Below are 26487 nucleotides of genomic sequence, written 5' to 3' on the forward strand. Positions count from 1 at the left end.
AATCTCAAACACAGAAAGAAACCAACTCTATAGTCGTAGTATATTTCCGTCATGATCTATCCCTCCTCTAAAGTGATCCTTCACTACATTCCCGCCTAGGACGGTTTCTTCCACAATACCCTCAACGTGCTGAGGCTCGACCCGACCATACCATATCCCCTTGCCCCCCAGCGGATGCGAATCCAATGAGTTTTTGTACTTCATGTCTTTGGGAATATATACGATGACATTTCCCGCATATTTATGCCCACCGATATGACTGATAAGTCCGATGTGAGCACGATCCGGGCTGTCAAAGTTGCTGCCGTCGCTGGTAGCTGGTGTAAAAATTCCTTTCGTTTGTAAAATCGCCCGGAATTGCTGTTCTAGTATGGGCGCCATTACACCGCAGCGCATGTCACGACCGCCATGACCGCATATCAGGATCACAGGTGAATGATGTAGCTCCACAGCGTCGGAGAATTCGGCCGCCAGCTCTGGTTTCCGGAGCAAATCGCTATGTCGTGGTTCGGGGAGAGTCTCCGTCATGGGGCTCAGTTGAGTTGGAAGAAGGAACGCGCGGATGAATGTTGAAAGGTCAGCGCCAGTTTTCAAGGGCTCATTGACGGGTATGGAAGGGAAGTATTTGAAGCTAGGGAAGAGAAAAGCCGACGCAGCACCGGAGGCGGTTTGTTCGGAGGACGAGGAAGGAGGTAGGGATGAGTTCGTTACCATAACATTGTTAAAAGGCTATACATTCGGGTCAGTGGCCAGCCGGGCAATTGTTGTGGAGGATTGAGGATATTTACGTCGGCGTATGGACCGCCGCGTCCCATTAAGCTCTTTAAGCCCCTCACAAGGTCGCCCCAGGGTTGACCCTTCCCGTCATCTTCAATGCGACTTGTCCAATCCTTCTGCCCTGTACAGATAAGTATTTGCTGTGCGTACGCCGCCATAGTTCCGTTGAGTGGATGGTCATGCTCAAGCGGCAACCCGTCGGGCATGGAGGGCATCGGAGGACATGGGCAACGAGGTTCGGGGCAGGTGCTGGTGACTGGAAATGGCGGCGGAATGTCCAAAGGTATTCTCCGCGAGCTCGAGAGGCGCTTAGTGTTTGAGAAACATCGGCTTGTGCTCGGTGTTCTTTTTGGTACAGTCCTCGTTGGCTGAGTGACAGGGATGCGCCAGCCCGTCGCTCGTATTTTCATGGCTGAAATAGAATGTTACTTTGGTTGTGAATCGTTGGATTTCTTCGGTTGAGGAATTTGCAAAAAAAAAAAAATAGGATACGGAGTGAGCGAGCGCTAGTTTGGTACTACCTAGGTAGCTAGGTACAGCGACATGATGTAGGAAACGATGTCATGTCATCGTAGGTTAGGTCCGATGCCGACTCGGAGATAATCTCCTCACAGTAGTGCCACACCAGCAAATGCGGAGAAAGTATTCAAGATAGGGGCACGCTGATAGGCCGGCTTAGCGGTACCTATCAAAATCTCGCGCGGCGCGGTGAGTGACCTCCAGGGCTCCAGGGCTCCGACACTAAGTAGAAGGGGTAGGTACTTTTCTGGACATACTTGTACTGGTCATCTTAATTCTAAGGAATCTTATTTATTGAATGCTCTAGAAACCAAGCAACATGCCTTAAGCGAAAAAAAAAACATGCGCCTACCCTCCAGCATTGATGAGAGGTACTCTGGACCATGTGTCGACCGGAAAATTTCAGATGAGCTCCTCAAGACGGAGGTCGAGGATGCAGATATTACATTCGTCTCGACAGTAGAGTAGTAGCAGCTCCACCATCTGTCAAGCCATTGTCCGGAAGAATAAGTAGCCCTGTTTAGGATTTTACTGTACATATACGTCTTTATTTTTTCTCAAAGCACACCGGAGTGAAGCTTGACAATTTGGCGCTGTAAAATTTGACAGTAGCACCAATATATATTAATGAATTGCTTCCATGTTACATATTAGAATTAATTAGTTCGCGACCTGTGTTGGTGGCAGTCGAGTTTGTGGTTAATCGAGAAGACTCTGCCAAAAATCCTACTGACTCCCTCTCAGGTAGATCCGTAGCATCAATCGACTAAGCCAGTATACCCATCCCTCTAGTCTCCAACCAGAACTCCCCGGCGTTAGTCGTTTCAAATCAGCCGTGCAGGTTTGGTTCGATCGACCTCCTCAAGTACTAGGTCGCACCCGTGAAATTCGCCAGTGCATGCAGAGACTCACTCATAGGCCACAGAGCATAATAGAAACCGACAGCCCCTGCTACTAGGAAGCCATAATAGGCAACGGTCCACCCAATACCGGGTTCGCCATACGTATACTCCGTACTCCTTTCAGAATCTTCTTTCCCTCTACTGAGGGCGGTCCCGATTGGGACAGTCACTTCGACCCTTCCCCACAGGCGAGGTAGCCCGCACCAATTGCAGAAGGCATGAATGAAGATGACAGCGACCAGAGACCCAGTCCGGAGGTAGATAAACGTGGCGAACCAGCCGAACACTGTTGTATATCCAAATTGAAAGAGAGATCGGAGCATGGAGGCAAGAATTGACGTGTCTGGATGAGTTATGCGGAACTCATAGAAATGGTGCACGTGGGCAACTCCAAAATATAATGGGGCGACGAAAACAATGCGCCCTGGACTGACCTTCGCGAGTAGATGAAGAGGCACTATAGCCGATCGAAACATCACCTCTTCGGTGATCGGGCCCTGAATCGGATTGTCAGCTGGCATATCCACGCAAACTAAACTAAAGACAAACTCACTGCGACATAATTTCTCCATCCAATCCAGCTACCAAGTGTTTCAGAGATTCGAGTGCCCCTAAGCCATTCTGACCATTCGCCCTCCGCGACTCCTCGTTCGAAAAGGGGCCCAAGAAAGAGGATTGCCGTCAACAAGAAGCTACGGACAATATCCGCAAAGCTGATGGGCCACCAACCCATGAGCTCGAGGGCCTCCAGCACGGAGGAGTCGTCTTTGCCAACAATGAGCCATAAAACGGCCAGACTGCAGATAATGCAGGAGAGAGTCACTGCTCGAATCCTGGCTCTGATCACAGAGGGAGCATCGCGACTCAGCGTGGTAGATGGCCGGGTGGCTGGTGATATATAGAACGGCAAAACGTAGATCAGTGTCAAGCATATCTAAACAAGCTGATCAGCAATAGCTCAGTCGAGGAGAGGATTTTCTAGGACAGGGTGCCTTGAAGGTCACCCCTACCCCATGGTCTCTTTTTTCATGGATTTAAGCGGCCAGCGTGCTATTTTTATGGAAGCGCTCAGACCAAGAGAACGTACCGAGATGCCAGCGGCTGCCTGGGCCGAGATAACCGGCTCATCTAGGGCGAAAAGTCAGATAATCACTTCTGAAAAAGAAGATGATTCAAGAACAGCGCAAAAGCCTACCCTCTTGTTTTGAGTAGAGGCTCTTTAAACGGGCGAGGAGGGTAACTGGGGCCATTGTCCGTTTCTTAGAGTTGGTGGTGAGGAGAGATGGACCAGGACCTAGGAAATAAACAGTGGAAGAGACCACTGCATCGACTCATCGAGAGGCAAGAGATGGAAACGTAGGGGGCGGATCCCTCGATGGTGCTGAATGCGGGCCAAACTATGCAAAGAGCGTCTTACTATTGTCGAGATGGTAAAAGAGGCAGAACAAAGAGAAAGACGCGCCAGCTCCGATCCTGAAGCCTGAGGCACCAATACACTAGTTAACATCTGACCTCACTGTTTCGGTTTCCAGGCCTCTCTAGATAAACCATTATATTGTTGATTGCACGGCCATCTTCTTCGTCTTCCCAGGGTGGGACCATATTCATCATTTTGCGGATCGTTTCCCTTCAAGATGACTTTCGGTCTGCTACTCATTCATGCATGTTGAGAGTAACTAGGTATGCATTTTCACTACCCTTCTCGACTGACGAGTCGAAGCGCCTCAGGCAACAAACCTTGCAAAACAATCGCCCGGGGGCCCGGAATCCCGGATGAGCTGGCACTGGCAGGCCAGACTCCAGACTGCAGCGACTCTCTTGCCACTGCCAGAGAGCGAGATTCCTTCTCTTCGCGCTTTCTAGTGGTCGAATATTGTGACAATTTTACGGAGTAATTGCTTTGATTTCTCAATTTCTCAATTTCTCCTTCGTCATTACTGGATCGTCAGGGCCAATTTCCCCTTCTCAACGCCAATGGGGGCTTCCGACTTCGAGAAATCGAGGCCCGTTATTAGCGTACTCACTGCTCAGCCACCTCGAGTGGATCACTGGATCGAGCTTGATTTCTGTTCCTGAACTTTCTGACTCCTCAGGTCCGCGAACTCGGAGGTTCCGTTCCTGAGAGGTTGAACTTTGAACTCCACCATCGGTGACTTGTCAGATCACCTTAATATTGGCGCCGGGCACCGGCCCTCGTGGGAAAGTCGACGCTTGCTGCAGTGCTGCTAGATTTGGACTTGTGATGAGACTTCAGAGACGGCATCCAGAGTGGGATTGTCGGCCCTCCGTGCAATATCATTGCTCCAACGCAGACTCACTTATGCAGGCCGTATGTACGACCGAGGGGTACCTTGCATTCTCACTTTCTCTCCATTTCCACTGGTCAATTCACCCTGCGATTATGGGATCCTTTACCGTGACTTTTGTCACTCTTGAGGCCCAAGGAGTCAGGACGACACCATTTGTACCCAGACTAACGGCAGAGCGATGAACTTGGGTTTGTAAGAAAGCTTTAATATGTCTGAAGATCTCGGCCTGGAGGAGTCAGGGCAGTAACGGTTAACCGAGACAAATAACAATGACGGAGTCTCCAGTCCGTCCTGCACAGTTCCCCTGTTAACTTGTTAAGACACGGCCGATCGATTTTCGGCGTTTGAGCTTGGGATGACGAAGAGAACCGCCGCAGCAATCAAACCCAAACCCACTGGCAATTTGAGCGATGGACATCTTCCTAAAATAAGCGACGGGCTTTCTTTGCCTTGCCTTATCGGCCAATCGTTCGATTCCAAACGGTGCTCCAGACTCCCATGCATGGCCCCTGGGTCCTTTTGAGTCTAGCTCATCTGCTGCTCACCGCCGCGGCGCCGCTGGGCAACTGGATTCCTGGGCTGAAGGGGGAACCGCTCTTAAATACATAATTGCGGGTGCATCTCGCTGTTTCAGACCGTCTCCTTTGCTTCCAGCCCTCCAGTCGTTCTGTCGTTTGTCGCTCTTTTAGAAACAGTTCCCCAGCGGTGCTTCCAGCTCTCCGGTTAGACGCTCTTTTACCGTAATTGCAATCCTTTCTCTTCGGCTGTCGCTCGAAACTATCATTCGTCAATAATCGATCACGCTCTTTTCGTCCCATACCCGCTGGACACCGTCGCCGCTCTTTTTTCCACGTCGTTTTTGTCTCGAGGCATTCCTTTGCTGCATCAAGAATTTTTAGGGACCACAACAAAAAACCACGCACAGTCAGCAACGTGTTGATCGTTTCAAGAACCAGCTATACTCGCTCCCTGTCGTCTTTGTAATTCGTCTCGGATTCAGCAGCCATTTGGTGATCGTTCTGTCACCTTTTCCCTTCAACACCTTCTATATCTCCTCTGATCGATAATCATCTTGCAGAGGCCTCCAATTCCCTTTTACTACCCCGGGCCTTACCCCTCTTACTTGTTTGCATGCAACTGCTTCTGTTGAGAATTGCATTCCTTGCGTGCGCTCTTATATGTTTCTCCTTCCTTCTGCCGCTGGTCTCTTATCTATAATGAATTAATCGTCACCTCCACAACATGCGTTCAACCAACTCCTCTCCGCAACGGAGAGCTCTTCATGAACGCACACCATCCCATACGAACGAGTGTTCTCCACCTGCCTCTGTGCGAGCTGTCAGCGACAAGCACCCTGACCAGGACGAGCGCAATGTCTACACAGCTACTCCATACCCAACCAAACCAGAGCAAATCCTTCCACCACGACCCGGGAAAGGCCATGAGTTTGTTCCAGACTCCCGTTTCCATGTCGATGAAGAGCCAAGTATATCCACGGAGACGTATTCAACGGACGTTAGTCAAATTGCCGATAGCAGTTTGATTGATAACTCGACCACTGATCCTTGGGATCTCTCGTCTACATTTGATGCTGCCAACACCCCACCTCAACTGTGGGAGGATGAACCTAGCTCAAGCAAGACTTCATTTCCTGATTCTGAGCTCCTCGCAAAGGAAGTCAACCAGGGCGACCGCTCTCCAGCTATATACTCGGATGAGGAATCAACTCTTCCTCTCAGCGCGCCAACAATCAAGACAGTCCCCGCAGAATCTATATCTCGCCAACCATCTGGCTCAGTAAATGCCTCGTCCAATAACTCAAGCCCTAATGTCGTTCCTATTGGGCCCCCGTCTAGCCCTAACTACGTCGCTTTGGACAACTCAAGTCTCAACTTTGTACGCATTGGCACCTCATCCAACCAGGATTCCGCCTCGCGATCAAATTCGCTGTCCTCGTTGAATTCGTTAGGAACTGTTATTCGATATGCAGGTGCTGCACCTTGGACACATGGGTCTTCGTCCGAGCTAGCGGCTTCGCGTTCTCACTCCTTCCGCTCTAGTCCCCCATACCAGGTACCGTCAATCAGGTCAAATTCTACACGGCCAAGTGTGAGGAGTCATTCTCGCTCCGCGACATCATCGTCAGGCAGCGCCCCTCGCTCCGATATTCAGCAAGCTGTCGTCGATAGTGGTGTCTTCATCCAATATCCGACCATTAGAGCACCGTCATCATCTGGTTCCCGAGTCGATGATGCGTCTGACATTGAGGGTCCACCCGACGGCAATCTTCCCGAGCCCAGTGGCGTTTATTCATCGGATCGTTTTAGGTCTCACCTTTCAACTGTGTCGTCTAGATGGTCTGCGGAGGGCGATTCCCGTTTCCCGTCTCCTACCAACGATGATTCAATTAACACATCGAGCGAACCTTCTCCCCCCCCTGCCGCCCTCACACGCCAGAGACTTACCTCGTCCTCGCTATGGCTGGTTAATGACTCGGATGAAGGAGACGAATTTCTGGATAGCGTTGCTAGTCTGCCACCACGTCCAACAAACCCAGGTGTACCGAATAGTCAATCTTCGAGCTCAAGGAGCAGCAGTGTACGAAGCAACAAGCGCCCTGGCACGAGTTCCAGCTTTGCGGCAAACTTTCTTCCAACTTGGGCCAGGATGTATTATACAACTGAAGAAGAGGCCGGGAATTCTACTGTCTCCCTGGTGGAGGAAAGTGCTCGGTCCGCTCCAGAACGGCCTCTGACTTCTAATTCCAACATCATTCAACGCTTTACTAGCGTCGTTAGTCGAGCCAGAACATTCACCAACGAGACGCAAGTGACTCAAACTAGTGAAAAGTCCCAACCTGTGACCGACCCCCGGGATCCTCGAAACCACTGGGTAAAAGCTCCCGAGGCATCGGTAACACGATCTGGCTCATCTCTGCACCGGCTGCGTCACAGCTGGTCACCTCACCTGTACCCGGACAAGCGCGTTGTTGCTCCGAAATCAAGTGTTTGGCGGGCACCATCTCTTGACTCTCGTACTGAGCCAATCCTTGGGCGGCGGAACATTCAAGTCTGGTCCTTTTGCTTGGGATTCATTTGTCCTCTGAGTAAGTCTTCTTTCTTCTCTAGCCATATTCGGACTTAGTCACTTACATTGCTCCTTACCTAGCCTGGCTCATTGCCTCTTTCCTCCCTCTGCCGAGGAAACCTGAAATGTTGATGGAGGAAAATCAGGGCCCTGAGCTCGAAGTCACCCTCAAGGCGCGACTGTGTGACCTTGAACGCCGACGATATTTGAATGCTCGATGGTGGAGGAACCTTAATCGATGGATGAACCCATTGGGCTTGGTGATCATTACTATCATTGTATGTTCAGGCAACTTCTGGCCCAAGCGTATACTGACATCGCTAGATAACACTTGCTATCGTGGGGACCACTGTGGGCTTCTAAAGTCCTTTCCTTCCGAATCTGGCCCTTTAGCGGCCTTAATACCCCGGCCGGATCTTTCTCATTCTCTTCGCAGGCAATGCCTGCTCTCGCCCAACTGGCCTGTTTCATCTGCAGCGTCTTCTGAACCCGCAAAGCAATTACCTCACCCCAATTCTCAACTTACACCCTCTCGCTTCCCACTTCCGACATCCTTCATCCTCCTTCTCACTCCCTTCCCCCGGCTGCTTTATCTTGCACAAAAGAAAATCCTCGACACGACCGCACGACGTGATGCACATAATGTTTGATACTTATTTCTCTTCATACCCGGCGTTGTTCTTGCTTCTTCTCATCCTGCCCCGTCATCTCCACGGCAGCGATTTCCCACGTGGAGTTAAGGCCAATCGTTTTCACCGCGGGTTATACCTTAGGACGACAAGTTACGGACTTCTGGCACGCTTTCTTTGGGCTCGTGTCTTTCTTTATACTATTCTTTCTGGAGTTATCCTCTTCCCGTCGATCTGTTATATTTATATATACAAACACTATTTATGCCCTTGATGTATAGATGTTTGGGACCTGGAGCTGGGCCTGTTTTGGCGGTTGTTATATTTATATATTCACTTTTCCCAATACATAGCGGGTTGCTACTGTTGATATCATCTTATATTCGAGTCTTTGCAAGACTAAAATAGTATTCTAGCACAACAGTGTTGGATTTCTTCTTGCAGGTGTTTGAATTAATTGTTGACGCTTGATCACAACACCTGTATGACCGGTCCGCTGAATAAATCATATTCGTACACATAACAAAACAAAATAAAACAGTGATGATTATAGGTAATACATCTCAATTTGAAAAAAAGCAGACTTCTCAACCTATTCTACGTGATCGACGTCGAAAGCAAACAGTCTATCCGTAAAGACCTCAGCCCTAAAGATTTCATCCGGCCATCCACTGGCCGCTAAGTCGTCATGTTATAATTGAATTTGAGGGAGAAAACGTTAAGGTTGCACAAGTCCCGAGATGAGCAGGTCTTGAGACATTTATGAGATGTCTGTCACCCAACTTTGACCGACGCAGTAGTTGCTGTCGGTTATCCGAGTGTGCGTCCAATCCTGCCTTCGACTGCAGCTTTGAGATCCTCGCCGGTCGGCATAGTGACGACACTGCCTCGTCGGCGTCTAGACTCGATCTCGGATCTGATCTCCTGCACTGCGTCGTCGAACTCCTTGATTGCATCATTCGGCAGGCCAAGGGTCGGTTCTTGAATGCTTTCTGTGCTTGCCGTGCGTTGAACCTTCGGACGGCCGCGGGCCTTCAGTTTCTTGATAAGGAATCCCTTCGCCGGAGAGGTGAAGAATACAAGAGACGCGATGACCGTAGTTATGCCGTAGTAGTAAACGCTTCCCCAGACGTGGTTTGAAGCAGAGAAGGAGAGGAAGATGAAGGGCATCACAACGAAAGCCATGACGATCTGCGTTACGAGCCAGCTGACAATATCATAGTAGCGTTTATATGGGCCCGGCGTGGTACCATCTGGAGAAAGGAAGAAGGGGCGAACGTAGCGTCTGAAGTCTAGAAACCACCGTCAGTTTCACTCATGAAGGTAAGAGTGAAATACGTACTCTTGGCTACAGTCTGCACAAAAGAACCTAGGACAAACGAGTAGTAGTAACCAGGGTAGAATCCGTGCCAGAAGGCGCTGGTTGTAAATGTCGCTAGGCTGGCGCGGAAGCCTGGCTTTTTCCCCTTCGGAGTGACGCGTAAGTAGACGTAATTGCGCAGCCAGTGGTTGGTGTTCTTGTTCCAATTGCCTAGGTAGGCATGAGAGTTTTGAGCTGTCTCAAGTTTCCAAGCGTCAATATTCTCAAGCCTGTTCCAGAACACTTTACCCGTCTTTGGGTCAAACCCATTGTATCCCATTCCGGACAGGATGCAAGAACCTTCGGCCAAACTCCACACGCCATAGTACTTCGTACGCGCCGTAAAACCAAGTGCATAAACAGACCAGACCCTACGGAGAAAGGAGTATTCCAAGAACCTAGGATCTAGAAGAGTGTTTTGGTTGTAATAAGCGCCCAACTGCAGGAAAATAACAATCCATATGAGGCCAATGACGGCCTTTTTTAACGCAGGTGTTCCACTTCGGGGAATTTTGCGCTTCTTCCGAGTCGGTGGCACCTTTGACGGATCGGTACCAGGGGGCACCTCGAAAAGAGTGGTATCAATCCACCGACGGTAAGCAACATAGTCGAATGCCGGGCCACCAAACAGACCTGGGAAAAAAAGGACGTAGCCCGTGTAGTCCATAATTGAGGGAAACTCGGTGATCGCAGCGTATTTTTGAGGGTCCGATAGCTGGTCTTGAGACAGCCGGCCGTCATGCACATTCCAGCAGAAGGCAGAAAGCTTCATGACAAGCACCATCTGGGCTCCGGTGATATCGATAACTCCTGGATCATTCAGGATCTGGCGAGTTATATGATTGATAGACATGTGGCCCATCAAGTAAATGAAGCCAATCCATGGCATCATCGAACCGTCAATGTAGTAGGCAATCGCGTAGATTCCAGCAGAACTGTAGATGAGAGTTCGAAGGCCGTCCCACAGATCAAACAGCCCGACGAGGTAGAAGAGCGAGACTGCGATGTTGAAGGCATTCTTTTTCCATGGCTGAGAGTCCGGGATCCTTTTCAACAGTGCGGCCAGCGGGTAAGAAAGAAGGAACGAGGCTATGAGCTTTACTGTGTAGTGCCCCGCTTATAATTAGCTGGGCTGATCGAATTCGGTAAACATGGCAAGCAAGGAGCCTCAAGAGGGACGTACGCTCATCGACAGAAGCTCCAGTTAGCCTAGCAGGGTAGGCAAATACTAATTAGCAGCACAGATGGTGTCAGCCAACATTTCTTGAAGCTATGCTTGGGAGACCCAGGTGTAGGGCTATAGAAAAAGGGAACCAAACGTACGGTAGTCGACACCGGGTAACATTGTAAGGGCCCAAGAGGGATATATGTTACAAGATAATCAACATGGATGAACGAAAGCAGAGCAGTATATAATTGAGACTGAAGGAGAGAAGAGAGGAGAAGAGAAGGAAAACGTTGAGGAATAGAGAGAGAGGAAGCATGACGGAATCACAAGGCCGATCATGACTTGGCGCTCCGCCAGAACAGCCTCCAGTATTTATCTCGACCGACCACTGACATACCCCGATACATCCGACTGCGACATCTACCTTTCTGCCTTTCCTTCCCATGATTTCTCCCTCTTGACCGGGTTACCTTACTCGCCCCTTTTTCTCCCCCCTCCCTCCACCCCGCATCAGCCGCCATGGACGTCGTCGCAGCGGTTTCTGGCTATATCTCCAAGATGGTCACCGCGGGTGATCCATCGGCATCGGGCTCCTCGTCATCCAAGATGAAGATTCTACTTCTTGACAGTGAGACAGTGGGGCACTCGCGATTCTGCTCCCGAGAGCGGCAACGAATTGCTGTGCTAACTGTTGACTCCAATAGGTGCCTATTGTCTCGACCGCCATCACCCAATCCGCCTTATTGAATCACGAGGTATACTTGATTGACCGACTCGATAATGCTGCTCGAGAACGAATGCGTCATTTGCGCTGCCTCTGCTTTGTGCGACCCTCCGCGACCTCTATCCAGCTCATCATTGACGAATTGCGCGAACCGAAATACGGCGAATACTACATCTACTTAAGCAACATTATCCGCAAATCTTCACTAGAACGGTTGGCCGAAGCTGATATCCATGAAGTGGTGCGCGTCGTCCAGGAACATTTTGCCGACTTTCTCGTGATCAATCCGGACCTCTGCTCCCTAAACTTAGGCCATCCAAACCAGCGGCTCTGGGCTAATTCGCCAGATGTTTGGAATGCGGACGCGCTACAAAGGACGACCGAGGGGGTGATTGCAACGTTGCTGTCTCTCAAGAAAAACCCGCTTATCAGATATGAGAAGAACAGTTTGCTAGCCAAGAAACTGGCTACAGAAGTTCGGTACCAGTTGACGCAGGAGGAACAGCTGTTCAATTTTCGCAAGACAGATACACCGCCGATACTCTTAATTCTTGACCGTCGCGACGATCCCATCACGCCGCTACTCACGCAATGGACGTATCAGGCCATGGTGCATGAATTGATGGGCATTCACAATGGAAGGGTGGACCTTCGAGATGTGCCGGAAATCCGCCCCGAGTTGCGGGAAATTGTCCTTTCGCAAGACCAAGACCCATTCTTTAAGAAGAACATGTACCAGAACTTTGGAGACCTCGGCCAGAACATCAAAGAATATGTGGAACAGTATCAGACCAAAACTCAGAACACGATGAACATTGAGTCTATTGCCGACATGAAGCGTTTTGTGGAAGACTATCCCGAGTTCCGGAAACTTTCCGGCAATGTGAGCAAACATGTGACCCTAGTTGGGGAGCTCAGCAGACGAGTAGGGGAGGACACCCTACTGGACGTGAGTGAATTGGAGCAGAGCTTAGCCTGCAATGACAACCATAATGGCGATTTGAAAGTATAATCAGCCCTCTCCTCAAGACTTCTGAGCCTAAGCTAACACTATTACAGAACCTGCAACGAATCATCCAGATACCCACGGTACCCGCCGAGAATAAGTTGCGCCTGGTGGCTTTATACGCAATAAGATACGAAAAACAACCGTCAAATGCGCTTCCAGTCTTACTGGATCTCCTTGTAACGGCAGGGAATCTTCCGTCAAATAGAGTGAACATCATACCCAAGATCCTTGCCTACCACCATTCTCTCCAAGCCCCGCCCATCGCCGGCGGCTTCTCTGACCTTTTTGAATCGACGTCACTATTCTCCGGCGCTCGCGACAGGTTCAAGGGCTTGAAGGGCGTCGAGAATGTTTACACACAGCATTCACCTCGTTTAGAGGCAACGCTACAGAATCTTATCAAAGGCAGACTCAAGGAGCTACAATATCCGTTCTTAGAAGGCGGCGGCCACATTCGAGACAAACCACAGGACGTTATCATCTTTATAATAGGCGGAGCCACATACGAAGAAGCGAAAATGGTTGCGCAGGTCAACGCCAGCTCACCAGGTATACGTGTAGTTTTAGCCAGCACCAACATTCACAACAGCAGAACCTTCCTGGAAGAAGTCGATGATGCTATGACCGGATGGCCTGAGCCTGCACCTTCCACAGCCGCTGGACGGCTCCGAAGAGAAGTTGGGCGTTAGAATACCCAATTATACCTGCCTATACAAAAGATGTCGTCTCGGCGTGTTGGCGTTGAGAAGAGTAGCGTTCTGTTTTTCCTACGAGCCAAGTTGACGCTAACATGATAATATAACCATCGGTCATACATATATCCCTATAATGCTGAAACAGTTCGTCTACTCCGTAACTTACTAGACCGAGCTGTCAAGATGCAGCCCGAGGCCCCGGATTTTCCCAATGCGGAGATCCAGAGATCCATCGAACCTCCTCCGCTATTTCAGTCTCACCTCCTGCAACCTCCCTTCCCTTCCAGAGCTACATTTTCAAACCACGCTCCATGGAGCCGCACAACTCGCCCCCGAGGGCGATAACAGCCCAGTCGCCCACCGGGACAGCTAGTAATCGGGAACTAAAGCTCCAGCTCCCCTCGACCACCGACCCCCCAGGTCCACAAAACCCGCCAAAACCACTCGTTTGGTTGGTTCGTATACCATCCCATTCGCCTTAATCCATTTCGCAGAGCTCTAACATTACTGTTCAATCTAGGTATTCGGCGCAACGGGCCACATGGGCCGCTCGCTAGTAAAGACCGCCCTCTCACGCGATGACCTTGTTGCCGCAGTCGGCCGCACATTCGAAACCAGCCCGTCCGCAATGAAGAAACTCGAAGCGGAACATGAGAACTGCCTCGGGCTGCTATGTGATGTGCGCGCCCGCGAAACCGTTCAGCAGGTAATCGACCGCACAATCGAGCGATTCGGGCGCATCGACATCATCGCCAACTGCGCAGGGTACGGCGTCATCGGCGCATGCGAGGATCAAGACGAATACGATATTCGAGACCAGTTTGAGACAAATTTTACGGGAACGCTAAATATGATCCAACTCTCGCTGCCACATTTCCGCGAGCGTAGGTCTGGCCGGTACCTGATCTTTAGCTCCACGAGCGGTGCCCTTGGGGTACCGGGCTTGGGACCATATTGTGCTTCGAAGTATGCGGTTGAGGGGTTGATGGAGAGTATGCTTTATGAAGTGGACAGCTTTAATATCAAGACCACGCTGGTGGAGCCGGGACATATGCGCCGTGATGATGTGGGCGATTTGGTCTCTGCTGAGCCGTTTCCTAGTACCGATAGCGCGCATAACCTATCTTCTCCTTTACCGTTATATGGGCACTTCCTGGTGAAACCGCCAAGCGATCCATATAACACAAACACGTCGCCCGCAGCACATGCAAAGCGGATGCTCATGTGGCTGGGTGATAAACAACCTGCAAGTGCAGTCAAGGCGGCGAATCTGGTTTGGCAACTCGGCCATTGCTCTTATCCGCCGCTGAGGCTTGTACTGGGGACTTATGCGGTCGAGAGTATCCGAGACCGACTAAAGTGCATCATAGAGGAGATTGAGGACTGGAAGTATCTTAGTTTTCCGTCTCTGGACCAGCCGGCCGGTTCCGGGGGTCAAACGAAAGAGCAGGAACAAGAGGAGGGGAGAGCATGAGTGATCCAGAGTCGGTGTCGTGGAATTTGCTCCAGACCACCTAACATCGGGCTGACCCTTCGACGCCTCTCACACCAGGTAGTTTCCGACGGTTCTGATCACTCACGCCGACCAATCTAGCTGTGGCCGCACAATCGAATCTAACAAGTAAGAGCTACTTATTTAACCTACTCGTGGGCTCCAACTCACTGGAAACCTCGCTAGTAGGTTTCTCTCATGCTCAATACACCCTGCATGCACAATTGACGGTAGCTGATGAGAAGCCATCTGGCTCAAGGCCAAAGAATTGAATTATATAGACAAGATAAGGGCTTGTCTTGGGTATGTACAGCAATTGGTATCAGCCAAGATAAATCTATCTATATCAATTAGGTAGATATTCAATCAATAACAGAGGATTCTGTCGAGAATAACGGAATAGGAAAGAGCCAAGCAATATATCCAGCTCAGACATCAGCATACGTAAGATACAATAATTAGGCAGCTTCGCTGGGCCACAAGATTCAGGAGATCGTACAAGAGCTGTGACATGCGATGTCGTTGTGCAAATCATTCCAGTCATAAGCCGCTGCGCATTGCAGAAAAACAGTTCAGAATCTCAGACAGTCGTCTATTGTTGTTTGTTGTTGTTGTTGCTTTGGTGGCAGCCATTAATCATGAGCAGTCATAACGCACGTTTCTCTGGCGTGCCAGATTCGTCGTTTTTTGGCCATATCTGCGCCAAATGTATCCTTGATGAAGTCTTCGTCCGGGTAAGAGGCTGGCGCAGTATCGTATTTGTTTCCATCGGCCTCAGGAGACGGATGCGCCAGGCGTAGTTCTTCAACTGTGGCGCCGAACTCGTAATCACCGCGGCAAAGAATTGTGATTCCGACGGTGGCGCTGCTGCTTTCACCACTTTTTAAAATAGGTAAAACCTGCTGCAGCATGCCTGTCCAAGCGAGGCGTCGGGGAAGGTCAAGTGCGACGTTACTTGGTTGGTTTCGAAGGCTCGGTTGGAGGCGTAGAAGAGGTTGAATGGGTCTAGAGGAGCGGTTGTGGACGGTGACAGTGAGATCCAGCAATTCATCGGTTGCGACCTTGTATTTAGACCTGCCGATTTGGGTAACGGCAACAGACGAGTCGGGTTCCGCACCCGCAAGAAATGACAGTTTTAACGAGTAACTCGTTTCCACGTCCTCGAGCCGGAATGCGTCCACCATACGCGCAGTGAAGCGCAAGTTCCTGAGGTCAATCATACCTCCACGACCGCCTAAGGCTTCCTTCCAGGTTCCCTGGACCCTCTTGAGTAGCTCTTCCCGATACCAGAACGCTTCTCGTGCCGCCGCTTCAGCGTCGAATGTGAGCTTATGCGCACTTACAACAAACTGTCTTTTAGATCCTGTGCTCAGAGATGGGATCGAGGCGTGAGGGTTCTGAACATAAACACGAGGTAGGACTAGGACAAAACGCGAAATCTGGCCGGGTTGAAGTACTTCTTGAAGTGAATACTGGCCGGCTTCATCAGGGGTTCCAGACGGCTTGACAGGTTCGTCTGAGACCTGTAAAGCCACCGATAATGGATTTGGCCAGGCATTTCGTAGATCAAGCAGGAGAATGCAATGGTCCGAGCCATAAGTCCCTCGCGCTAAGTTTGAGAGGTCAGTTGAGAAGTGATCGCTGCTGGAAGTTGTGGCTTCGGGAGCCGGAGAGGCGAAGGGTTCGACGCCGCTGTCCTTGTGGGTCTTCCACCACGCAAAGTCGCTACTGAAGGGTAGAATATCACAGCGCGCAACTTCGACACTAGCATTTACCGTTGCTGTGAGCGGTATGAACAGCTGCCTGGTATAGAAGATGTCAGGGAGTGCTTCGTATGTAACACCAAGACTAGAATAGTCGATCTGTACGGTGGCCTCCTGCAAACCGGGGTTTCCGGTGACATCAATCGTGAAAGTGGCACGCTGGCCTGCTGGGATGGAAAAGTCATTGGGGTCCAAGCCCTCTCTGCGCCATTGTAGTGCTGGCTTGGTTAGCTTTAGTGCTAACTCATAGACTTCAACCGGGAGCAAGTCCTTGTTGCTCAAGGCAGATTGAATCTGTTTCAAAGTCGAGTCCTGGAAAGTGAACAGTATAAAGTCAAGGTCGCATGGCGATGTGTTGCGGAGCGTAATGCTAAAGGATGCCCTCTCGCCCTCTAGTACCATAATCGCAGACTGCGATAGGGATAGGGATTCTATCGTAAGAGAGGGCTGCGCCCGGATAACCTTCACCTCGCAAATAGCTGTGTCAGGTCCTCTTTTTGAAAGTGGCTTCCCATCCTTTGAGGCCGTAGAGCTCCAAGATAAAGGACGGTCAGCCATAGGCCTTTTGGCTGCCAGCCCGCTTCTTTTGAATTTGACCTCTGTATCGGGTTTCCAGAAGTCCTTGAAGATAGGGAAGCTTCGTTCTCGACAGTAGCGAACCTTGACACTGCAGCCTGTGATCTTCAATGAGCCCTGTTCGTGTGCTGTACCATATACCGTGATGTCTTGAAGACATAGCGGAGGAAGCAGGATCCATTCCGCAACTGCATCTAGCGCGGTGCCTTCACTCTGTAAGCGAATTCGTTCAATTTCGACCTCGAATTCGTAAGGGTTCTGCAGAGTGACCTGGAATACAGCGGGCTCTCCGGAAACCATCAGCAGCTCCGAGGCTTTGTTGGCTGCCTTAGAAAAAGGGTTATACAAGAATGGGTCTTTGGAAGATTTGACACTGGTTGCAGTGACAGCATCAAGTTCGGATTTAGACCGACGAACCGGCCGCCTAGAGTCAGAAAGAGATAACAATTCAACTCCACGGACGAGGAAATCATCCCAATATTCGGCTTCTAATCCCCATACACCAAGCCGGCTGGCAGCACCAACGGTCCGCTTGATATTATTCAAAAGACGATTTTGTTCATCTGGTTGCAAACAAGGTGCTGTGTACGATAATTTAGCGAGCATAATGTCCCCACGTATCGTCTGAAGGAGCTCAACGGTAAAGCGAAGAACACCACCAAAATCAGGAAGCGCCTCACACGAGCTGATACACATTTTAAGAACATCGATCTTGAGATTCAAATCTCCATAACGATCTAGTACGACGTGGCGTGAAGCCCGCTCGACGATCGCTGCTATCGAGTCGTATTCGGATCCAGTCAAGCTTTGTCGCCCCTGATTGGCCCAAGATGAGGATTGCACGCCGTATACCTCGCCTATCGTGGCTAGGAGCGAGCGCATACTCTGTTCCATGTTCCCTGGGCCCACATCAAGGGCATTGATATCAAATGCGGTGTCGCTGAGGGACGATAAGCCTGCCGCAGGATGAATACCCACCTCTGCAGCCCCAATTTTGCGAGCATTTACCAGGGCTGGGACCAATACGGATAATAGCTCCCTCAAAACGAACGCTTTTTTTCGCGGCAAATCGAGCGTATTGAGAACTGACACAACGCCAATTAGGATAGGGATAGCGTCGGTGGCCGGTAGGTCTGAGCCAGCAAAGAGTGGTAAAGCACGAAAGAGAAAGCTGGCAATTTCGTTCTTCCGTAAGATCGTCAAGCCGCGGGGTCGTTCTGGCCGCGTCAATGGCTGCAATGGCTCGTTCATGACAATATGCTTCAAGGCATTGTCGTCCAAAGCACCATCGCGGATGCGTGTAGCTACCAGCAATCTTGCTAAGCGAATGATCGTTTCGGAGAAGACGAGCTGAGGGAGTGGTTCGTCAGTGATATTAGCTGCGCGGTTATATAGATTTATAATATTGTTGGCTAGATCAGGCAGAAGGTTCGAAAGGTTCTGGAGGGACACGATGCGATTGCCTGGGGATGATTGACCAGAGTTGGCATCGAAGTTCATGGCGCTTGATGCCTTGGAGGATTTGTCGGCAACGGGATAACATATTGGAGGAATCTATGAGCGACCAATGTTAGCAAGCAGAGCAATACATTGAAAAATCGTGACAAACCTGAAAGTCCATGCCTGCCCAGGCGAACATCAGTAGGCATAGAAGGATCGACTCCAGAGCTTTAGCATGCCATACATAGTCACTGCTCGCTCTTGCATTGGACGCAGCTTCAACAAGTTCCTTTAGAGCATCCGGCCATCTCCCTGCTTGAAGGAACAAAGTTCCTGTTACGACCCCAGAGCGGCCCTTGATCCGATTCTTAGTCCTATCCGTCGCGCTCAAGCCACTCACGGACATCCGGTCACGGCTATGTTCTTTAGATGATGGTATAGAGCTCGGCTTGCCTAGTGTGGTACTTGAGCGGTTGGCTAGTTGTATAGATCGAGTGATCTCATCGAACGTCGTTGGTGTCTCGTGATCATCAGGGTTTGGCGAGCTCTGGCTCGTGCTCTGAGGAGTTTCGGAAGTGTCATTTGTGGTTGCGGGAAGCTGCGCAGGCATGGTCATTCGGTGAAATAACTTATCTGTTGGTCGCCGACGCAAATCTGGTCCACGGTGTGGCCCCCACGAAGACGCCTTTGGTGATTCAATTGTCGGAATGCTTTGGATCATTTTTGCAAACTCATCCATCTCCGACAGCAGAACAGACGTGATATCGCATAATACAGTCTTCATCGTCGTAGCCTTCGAGGCCTGCGGCGGCGGAATCCACAAAACGCCATCTGGGCCATTGGAGATCTTGTTGACTCCGTCATAATCGAAAATCAAAAGCTGATGAACTAGTGCTCGCGAGTTCTTCTCCCTTAGGAGTTCAAGCTCTTGTCGCAACTGGTCGAGTCCCCCCGGCTCTGGTGACTTCTCATTATTTGAATCTGTACCACCACGCAGCTCCGCCCCATCGGCTATTGCGAGAACGACAAGCGGTTCTCTGAATATTTCAAACGGGTATAGTTCGAGGTGCGATATGGGGGGCATGGAGAATGAGAGATCGTAAAGGATTATGCCCGTTGGAAATGCTAGCGGGGAGAACATATCTATGATGGCAGAGGTAAAATATTAGCCAGGGGCCGTCTCGCAATGCTATTGAATTCATGTGGAATTTATGCATCTCCGCCTCCAGACACTCACTTCTATTCGGCCGCGAATCGGGACTAATATCCCCCAAGCGGACGACATTTTCGGCTTGAAGCCTCGCGGCGAAACTGAGAAATCGAGAACGCTTGATCCTGCCGACGGGGAGTATTAGGGTTCTGAGGCGCGCGGGCGCAATGGGGGAGAGAGGATCAACGCCCATCGTGACATTTGAAGGAAGGCAATGCGGAGGCAGTCGGGCGTGATGCACAGGACTGCTTCCAACCGGTGGTACACGAAAGCCTGCGGGAAGTCATACGAAGCGACCGACGGGACTGGAAACTTTCCGATTGAGCCCTGAACCCTGGAGCCAGCAACTGGTTTGGTGGCCGTGTCCACCGATGCACGGCAGTCAAGGAGAATTGACACAGCAGGAGTATAGTCCTCGCTTGAATCTAGCCAGCAGAAGTAAATATCGCTCGCTAGCTGTCTAGGTAGCTCTCCTCAACGTTGATGCAAGCGGTGACGCCGTGGGCCACTAGTGCTGCCCCGTAACCCAGCCCCGAATCCCGTGACCCCAAACTTCAAAGCCCGCCCCGGCCAGGCACCGCCCCGATAACAAATCGATACGTCGATAGGGACGCGGCGGTCCCGATAAGCCTCTTCCCAACTCGCTGGAGCTCGAAGGCAATCATAACAATGGATGGCAAATTCACCACAAGGGGCTTCTGTTCTTCTTGACGGTATCATGACCACCTCTCATGTTTGTTGTAACTGCTTCTGTATATCCTCGACTTCTTTTTATGGCCCGCCTGATTTATCACCATTCTCCGATTTTCCAGGATACTTCGTTGTTGGGTACCTCTAAGCCGGTTTATTACACGATACATTTCAACTCTGGGTTGGGTTATCTCACATTTGGTCATCATGGTGCATGACATAGATTTTAATGCGCTGAGAGCCCGTACTATGGGGCACGGGCAAGATGAAGAAGCTGTCACCGTGGACACTCGGGGTCTGATATCCAAGGTTCTTGCACGGTATTCTGGGAAATGGCAAGTCTCGACTCTTTCTTGACTTTCAGTCTCAGTGTTGAAAGACAAAACTCTAACGAAGAGTCCCAGGACGGTCTTGCGAGAAATGATCCAAAATGCAGCTGACGCCAACGCTACCAAGGTCACCATCAAATTCGAAACCCTGCCTTCGACCACTGTTCCTTTACCTGCCTCTGCCGACGATACATCCATGATCAAACATACCATATCCCACCGCACCCTCAAACGACTTCTCATATCTAACAACGGTGCGTCTTTCAACGAAAAGGACTGGGCTCGACTAAAACGCATCGCCGACGGAAACCCCGATGAAACGAAGATTGGAGCCTTCGGTGTCGGTTTCTACAGCGTCTTCGATGACTGCGAAGAGCCATTTGTTTCTTCTGGCAAGGATGCTATGGCCTTTTACTGGAAGGAAAATGCGCTGTTTACCCGCCGACTGCAACTGAACGAGAAGGCCAATCCTGAAACGACCTTTGTGTTGGATTATCGCAACGATAGCTCGCCGATACCCTCTCTAATGCAGCTATGCAAGTTTCTTTCCAGTAGCCTTACGTTCGTCAGCCTTGATTGTATAGAGCTGTGGCTTGATGACTGGAACTTGCTACGCTTAACAAAGAAGACTGCCCCAAGCATCACCCTCAATGTTCCTCGAGATGTCGAAACGAAGACGCAGGATGGGTTAATGAAGATCACCAGTGTTACCAGAGAAGTTGGTCAGGTTGATGCCATCTGGATGCAAGCGGTTGAATGGAACCCAAACACAAGCACACTCCGTGAGGGGATCAGAGACACTACAGTCTCGCTGCGCAGCTTTCTATCCAGACTCACTCAAGGTGCCACTGAGAAGTCGGTCGAACCGGAAAAGCAAGGACCAACCGGTGACATGGGAGATCTGACGAAAAAATCGACAGCATCAGTGTTCCTACACTTCAATACCGCCAGCGTTCAGGCTTCTGTCAGCCAGAGTCTAAGCAGTGAACTCGAACGTGCTACGCGAAAGCCTCCGCCTAAGAAAACGTCAATCGCTGTCTTGACGCCTTCGTACGACACAAGCCAGGCATCTGAAGCGTCTGGTTCTCATTCTGAATTCCTTTCCTCAGTCCTGCCTTCCAAAGGTGGTCGCGTGTTTATTGGGTTCCCAACCCATCAAACTACTGGCTTGAACGCACATATATCTGCTCCCTCTGTCATTCCAACCGTCGAACGCGAAAGCATTGATCTCAACACAAGATACATTAGCAAATGGAATATGGAAATGCTGAGGGCGGCTGGTATCGTCTGTCGTATCGCTTGGTCTGCCGAGATGGCCTCTATGAAGAACAGGATATTTTCTCTGAAGGACTCTTCGAAGCAGACCAAGATTCGGAAGGATGATATCGTGAATGTACTGCCGGAAGCCATTCACACTGCGAATCAGTTTGTATTTCATGAGTCTACACCATCATCCTTGCTCGGTCAAACAATGGAGGATGCGTTCTGGACCTGCAACAAAAATGCTTCTATCGAAGTGCTCTCATCTTGTGGAATTGTTCAGAATCACGAGGTACGCATTGCCGCAAAGGACTTGAACTTCCTAGACTCTATTCCGGTATTGCCAGACGAGTTCATGGAGGGGTCAAAAGACTTCGTCAAAAAATTGACGGTGCTGGGGCTGGTAACCGAAGTCACGGTTTCTGATATTAAGCGTGAACTAGAAGCCAATACACTACGACCTTCCCAGGTGGCCAACTTCCTTGCCTGGTTAGGTCGAAGGGCCACCTCGGGTCAGCTCGATCCGTATTCTGTGAGAACCATACTTAGTGTTGCGGTGGCCAACTCCGACGATGAAAACAGCAATGCGACTGGTTTGATCGTGTTTTCGGGCATAGCCCTCTTTTTGAATCCACAGCGTATACCAGCCGATCTACCCTTGCCGCCAAGCGTGATGCCTTTCAAATACACCAAGTCCCTCGGCAAGAAGGAGCTTGACGTATTTGGTTGGGAAGAACTACAGGTTGTTCCATGGCTGTGCTGGCTTGTTAGCAATGCTGGAAACCGAAACGTTCTTACCGCAAAACAAGACATCACGCAGACCCCGACTTTCGCAACGCAAGTGCTCCCGGTCTTGTCGAAACAATGGGAGAGTCTTGGCCAGTCCTCGAAGCAATCCGTGATTGAGCAGTTACAGCCACATACCGTCATACCTACAAGGGTCGGCATGAAACGTCCCAACGAAACATACTTTCCTTCCGTTCGACTCTTTGATGATCTACCTGTTGTTCACGGACTTCAGGGCGTGAAGGAGAAGTTCCTTGTTGCATTAGGGGTACGCAAAACTGTCGAGATTGGTGTCATCTTTGAGCGTCTCTTGAGTGGACACTCTGATAACCAAAGAAAGTGGAGTCATGTTGATCTGATACGGTATCTGGCATCCGTCAGCAATGATATACCTACCAGCGATATCAGGCGACTGAAAGACACCAGTTTCTGTACGGCCGAGTCGAGAGCTAGCCGTGATGATTCGAACACATTGCAACATACGCGCTATAAGGCCGAGGAACTCTTTGAGCCAATAGATTCTTTGAGAACTCTTGGGCTTCCAATTATTGAGTGGCCTGGAACGTATCTCACTAGTAGCACCGAAGGCAAATTTTTGGCTACACTGGGTCTCCGGAGTTTTCCATCAGCTGCCGAAGTCATGCAAATCATGGTTAGGGCCGCCGACTCAAATGACTGGGCTCTCCATAGGAAAGCCATGTCATACTACATAAATGAATTCGATTCAAACGGCTACGTCACCTTCGATTGCACTCCACTCGCACAGAAGTTCCTCCCGATGGAAAATCCAATCAACATTTCCACAGGGCTTACGAGTAGCAATCGGGCGCATGCGTCCGAACCGTCAACTTGGGGACAGAATCCGACCGGTATCCCAAGCAAGTGCTTTACAGATGAAGGAGCCGCATTGTTTGGATTCGATATCCTTCGCAGGGACCTTCATCGCCATGCTTCGAAGTTCGGTGTCAAACAACATCCGAAACTGTCGGATTGCCTTGAATTATTAATTCGTAATCCTCCATCAACGAAGTCAGAAGCGAGGCAGCTTTTTCGGTACCTCGCTGGGAGAGTCTCTGAACTCAGCTCACGAGACATAGACCTTGTTGGGAAAAGCGAGGTAGTGCCTGTTACGACACATGATGAAGACCCCAATGGCGGCAGACCACGACGTGTTGCACCACAGGTTTGCTACCTTGGAGAGGGCGAAGATTACAAAAATTTGTTTGACTTCGTGGACTTTGGTCATGAAGCAAATTTGTTTCTGATGGCTGTTGGATCGAAGAGAGAGCCTACCAAAGTAGAGCTTGCGCAAATGGTAGTGAGAGAACCTGGAAGGATACTATCCACCTTTCAGAGCGTCGAGAAGTATCTCAAACTGCTGACGACGCTTGCTGAAAACATCTCTGTACTCAAGAAAAACAAAGAGCTTTTCCAGGAGATGAGAAGGTCGGGGTTCTTACTGGCTAGCAAAGATATCAGTTCGGCAACGAAGCAGTCCGAGAAAGCAACCAAAGTCAATGATGATCCTGTGTCTGATATCGAAAATGAGTTTGAAGAGGAAGACATCAAGGAGTGGACATTGACCGCAGCAAAAGACACAATTGTGGTGGACGAATTCCAGACTTTCGTTCTTTTCAAGGAGCATTTATTGGCTGCACCACAGGAGGAGATTCTTGAGAACTTCTACATGTCTCTAGGCGCAGTACCGCTGAGCCAGCTTGTGGAAGAGCGAGCCCACTGGGGAGCAATGAGCGCCGATCAGAGTTCCGCTGTCAAGCTACTGAAGCTTATCCATGAGCGTTCGAGACTTTTTCTTCACGACCAATCTGCTACTGGAATCCGACACGACAGTCGATGGCTTGAGAAGAATCTCGAGGTCGAAGTCGTTTCCTCCATAACCATTACACGGTCTATCAAGGGCCGTCACATCTCTTTCAGACATGAAAGGAAAGCCATAGTCACCGAACCGTCAAGAGGGCGTCATGCTATGCGAATATGCCCAGGCCGGTACGACTTTTATCAAATAAGCCAAGCACTATCACACTTGATCCTCACTCGACCAAAACTCCATTCGCTACTCACATTGGAAATGCTTTTGAAGACCGATCTGCTCGAGCTGCGAACGCGAGGGTACAATGTTGGACGTATCCTGAAACAGAAGGCCCACGAGGCTCAGATAGCCGAAAACCGGCGCCAGCAGCAGTTGGAAGAAGAACGCCGACTCCTACAAGAAAAGGAACAAGCCCTGATTAAGGAGCACGCTCAAAAACGTACACCTGAGAAACAAGGCCAGGCGCCAATGCCTGGTGTCTTTCCCGATTCGCCGTCGTCGAAGGATCCTCAGCCAGCTTCGCCAATCGGATCTGCCCAGGAGAAACGCCGGGGTCTGTTTTCCACTTTTACTAAACATTTTAGAGAGGGAAACAAATCGCCCTGGAACCCCTTTGGTGAGAGCCCTGCGGCACCCGACTCAGAGAACAAAACCACTCCACAGCCACCTCCAGGTTCTTCTGAACAGCCCAAAGCTCACCCTGAGGCACCCGTGAACGTCGGTTCCGCCCTTCAGCTGCAGAAGAAGCTGCTCTCAGCTGTACAATCCAGCAGGGCTCATGGGTCCTCGGATGTCTTCTCTCGACCGGAGACAACCCAAATCAACGAGCTAAAGTCATATTGTGACGAGAAACCTGGACATGAGCTTGAGTTTGCTGCCACGCTTCCTTGTCAAATGAATGTTCTCTTCGCCAAAACCGTTCCTGAGAGATCTGTGTTCTTAGGACAAAATAGTGCTGGGATGAACCTATTCGGTTCCATTTTACTTGATTGTGCCGAAGTTTTTTCTCTACGGCCTGACACTCTGAGTGTCTTCTATGATCCAGGTTCAAAGGCCATCGGATTCAACCGAGCAGGCAGTATTTTCTGCAACTACCATTACTTCCAGCAGCTACACGAAAAGGTTCTGCTCCAAGAGGCGAACCCGAGCCGGGACGAGGCCATGATCTATTGGTGGGTGATTCTTTGCCATGAATTGGCACACAATTTAGTTCAGGACCACAGCTCGGCCCATAGCTATTACACGTATGATAACCCTAGCTACCGCGACCGCTGATATGCTAACTCGTTTATATAGAGAAGGATTCGTGAGCCAGTACTTTCCAAGAATCGCGACCAAGATTGCCACTATCAGCGCAAAGAGTCAGAATACGGAGCAATGAGAATAATTTTGGACAGCTCAGGATGCATCGGATCATGCCTTGTATATGTACAGTAATCAGGTTGCTATCTAATGTGAACATGTAGATCAGGAAGAATGGGCCATGGGCAATGATAGACAAATTCGTGATACAGATGGTTAGCACATCTATCTATTCACGTAACCTCAAGGCGAGACCGCAGCCATATTATATTAACCTGGGGAGAGTTGCGAACCGTGGGACGAGGGGGGGCCTCACAGTCACTGCCTACTAAAGTTGTCCGTCCCCACTGCTACCGGTAACCAACCTTCTAACTTATCTTTTCCCTCGATTCTTCACTTTTCGCCGCTGCCCGCCACTGTCACCCACTGCCTCCCTGAAGGCTCTGCTCGTCAAAGCCTTTTTGAGGTACTTATCGGAGGCCATTCTCCGTTATGTCGCACATCTCACATACATCATAAATAATGGCGGTTGATTCAACAAAAGCTGCCGCTTGTCAGTCATCTTTTACCTAGTGCCAATCACTTGGTGTCCACCGATATAGATTTGCCTCCTATTCGCTTCACATGCT

General features: G+C 50.2%; 6 protein-coding genes across 6 annotated transcripts; 3 read left to right on the top strand and 3 right to left on the bottom strand.

Annotated features, from left to right (window-relative positions):
- Positions 1-27: 27 nt before the first annotated feature.
- BJY04DRAFT_209769 (Sucrase/ferredoxin-like-domain-containing protein) lies at positions 28-3448 on the bottom strand (the record flags this gene model as incomplete). The annotated part of the gene is made up of 6 exons (XM_073714168.1): positions 28-729; positions 789-1074; positions 2166-2695; positions 2752-3132; positions 3286-3326; positions 3394-3448. The coding sequence occupies 6 exons, from the start codon at positions 3446-3448 to the stop codon at positions 28-30; spliced, it is 1995 nt and encodes a 664-aa protein (XP_073567488.1).
- A 1621-nt stretch (positions 3449-5069) lies between these two features.
- Positions 5070-8593, top strand: BJY04DRAFT_197615 (putative serine-rich protein). The gene is made up of 3 exons (XM_073712493.1): positions 5070-7613; positions 7676-7872; positions 7919-8593. The coding sequence occupies exons 1-3, from the start codon at positions 5750-5752 to the stop codon at positions 7955-7957; spliced, it is 2100 nt and encodes a 699-aa protein (XP_073567489.1). The 5' UTR covers positions 5070-5749; the 3' UTR covers positions 7958-8593.
- A 37-nt stretch (positions 8594-8630) lies between these two features.
- Positions 8631-11129, bottom strand: BJY04DRAFT_125105 (lysophospholipid acyltransferase). The gene is made up of 4 exons (XM_073708391.1): positions 10907-11129; positions 10767-10811; positions 9566-10684; positions 8631-9515 (listed from the first exon to the last, which is right to left on the bottom strand). Exons 1-4 carry the CDS (start codon positions 10926-10928, stop codon positions 9034-9036), a joined length of 1668 nt encoding a protein of 555 aa, XP_073567490.1. The 5' UTR covers positions 10929-11129; the 3' UTR covers positions 8631-9033.
- Positions 11130-11270: 141 nt separating this feature from the next.
- BJY04DRAFT_209772 (Sec1-like protein) lies at positions 11271-14653 on the top strand (the record flags this gene model as incomplete). Its single annotated transcript, XM_073714169.1, has 4 exons — positions 11271-11387; positions 11456-12481; positions 12535-13092; positions 13700-14653. The coding sequence occupies 4 exons, from the start codon at positions 11271-11273 to the stop codon at positions 14651-14653; spliced, it is 2655 nt and encodes an 884-aa protein (XP_073567491.1).
- A 325-nt stretch (positions 14654-14978) lies between these two features.
- Positions 14979-20139, bottom strand: BJY04DRAFT_125171 (TRAPPII-specific subunit TRS120). Its single transcript, XM_073708392.1, has 3 exons — positions 19688-20139; positions 18620-19593; positions 14979-18564 (listed from the first exon to the last, which is right to left on the bottom strand). Exons 1-3 carry the CDS (start codon positions 19851-19853, stop codon positions 15304-15306), a joined length of 4401 nt encoding a protein of 1466 aa, XP_073567492.1. The 5' UTR covers positions 19854-20139; the 3' UTR covers positions 14979-15303.
- A 142-nt stretch (positions 20140-20281) lies between these two features.
- BJY04DRAFT_230487 (histidine kinase-like ATPase domain-containing protein) lies at positions 20282-26064 on the top strand. Its single transcript, XM_073719305.1, has 3 exons — positions 20282-20685; positions 20755-25800; positions 25853-26064. The coding sequence occupies exons 1-3, from the start codon at positions 20558-20560 to the stop codon at positions 25935-25937; spliced, it is 5259 nt and encodes a 1752-aa protein (XP_073567493.1). The 5' UTR covers positions 20282-20557; the 3' UTR covers positions 25938-26064.
- The last annotated feature ends 423 nt before the right edge of the window (positions 26065-26487 follow it).

This window comes from Aspergillus karnatakaensis, assembly GCF_047715665.1.
Source record: "Aspergillus karnatakaensis strain CBS 102800 unplaced genomic scaffold BJY04scaffold_53, whole genome shotgun sequence".
NCBI classification, from domain to species: Eukaryota; Fungi; Ascomycota; class Eurotiomycetes; order Eurotiales; family Aspergillaceae; genus Aspergillus; species Aspergillus karnatakaensis.

Excerpts from the sequence above, each read along its gene's own strand:
- BJY04DRAFT_197615 (XM_073712493.1), top strand. The coding sequence starts at position 5,750 with ATGCGTTCAACCAACTCCTCTCCGCAACGGAGAGCTCTTCATGAACGC. Across the intron at positions 7,614-7,675 it reads GGGATTCATTTGTCCTCTGA|CCTGGCTCATTGCCTCTTTC; the intron begins GTAAGTCTTCTT and ends CTCCTTACCTAG. Across the intron at positions 7,873-7,918 it reads TGGTGATCATTACTATCATT|ATAACACTTGCTATCGTGGG; the intron begins GTATGTTCAGGC and ends TGACATCGCTAG.
- BJY04DRAFT_125105 (XM_073708391.1), bottom strand. The coding sequence starts at position 10,928 with ATGTTACCCGGTGTCGACTACC. Across the intron at positions 10,812-10,906 it reads GTTACCCGGTGTCGACTACC|TATTTGCCTACCCTGCTAGG; the intron begins GTACGTTTGGTT and ends GCTGCTAATTAG. Across the intron at positions 9,516-9,565 it reads TGTGCAGACTGTAGCCAAGA|ACTTCAGACGCTACGTTCGC; the intron begins GTACGTATTTCA and ends GGTGGTTTCTAG.
- BJY04DRAFT_125171 (XM_073708392.1), bottom strand. The coding sequence starts at position 19,853 with ATGGGCGTTGATCCTCTCTCCCCCATTGCGCCCGCGCGCCTCAGAACC. Across the intron at positions 19,594-19,687 it reads CGATTCGCGGCCGAATAGAA|ATATGTTCTCCCCGCTAGCA; the intron begins GTGAGTGTCTGG and ends CTGCCATCATAG. Across the intron at positions 18,565-18,619 it reads GGGCAGGCATGGACTTTCAG|ATTCCTCCAATATGTTATCC; the intron begins GTTTGTCACGAT and ends GGTCGCTCATAG.
- BJY04DRAFT_230487 (XM_073719305.1), top strand. The coding sequence starts at position 20,558 with ATGGTGCATGACATAGATTTTAATGCGCTGAGAGCCCGTACTATGGGG. Across the intron at positions 20,686-20,754 it reads GCACGGTATTCTGGGAAATG|GACGGTCTTGCGAGAAATGA; the intron begins GCAAGTCTCGAC and ends GAAGAGTCCCAG. Across the intron at positions 25,801-25,852 it reads TCGGCCCATAGCTATTACAC|AGAAGGATTCGTGAGCCAGT; the intron begins GTATGATAACCC and ends TCGTTTATATAG.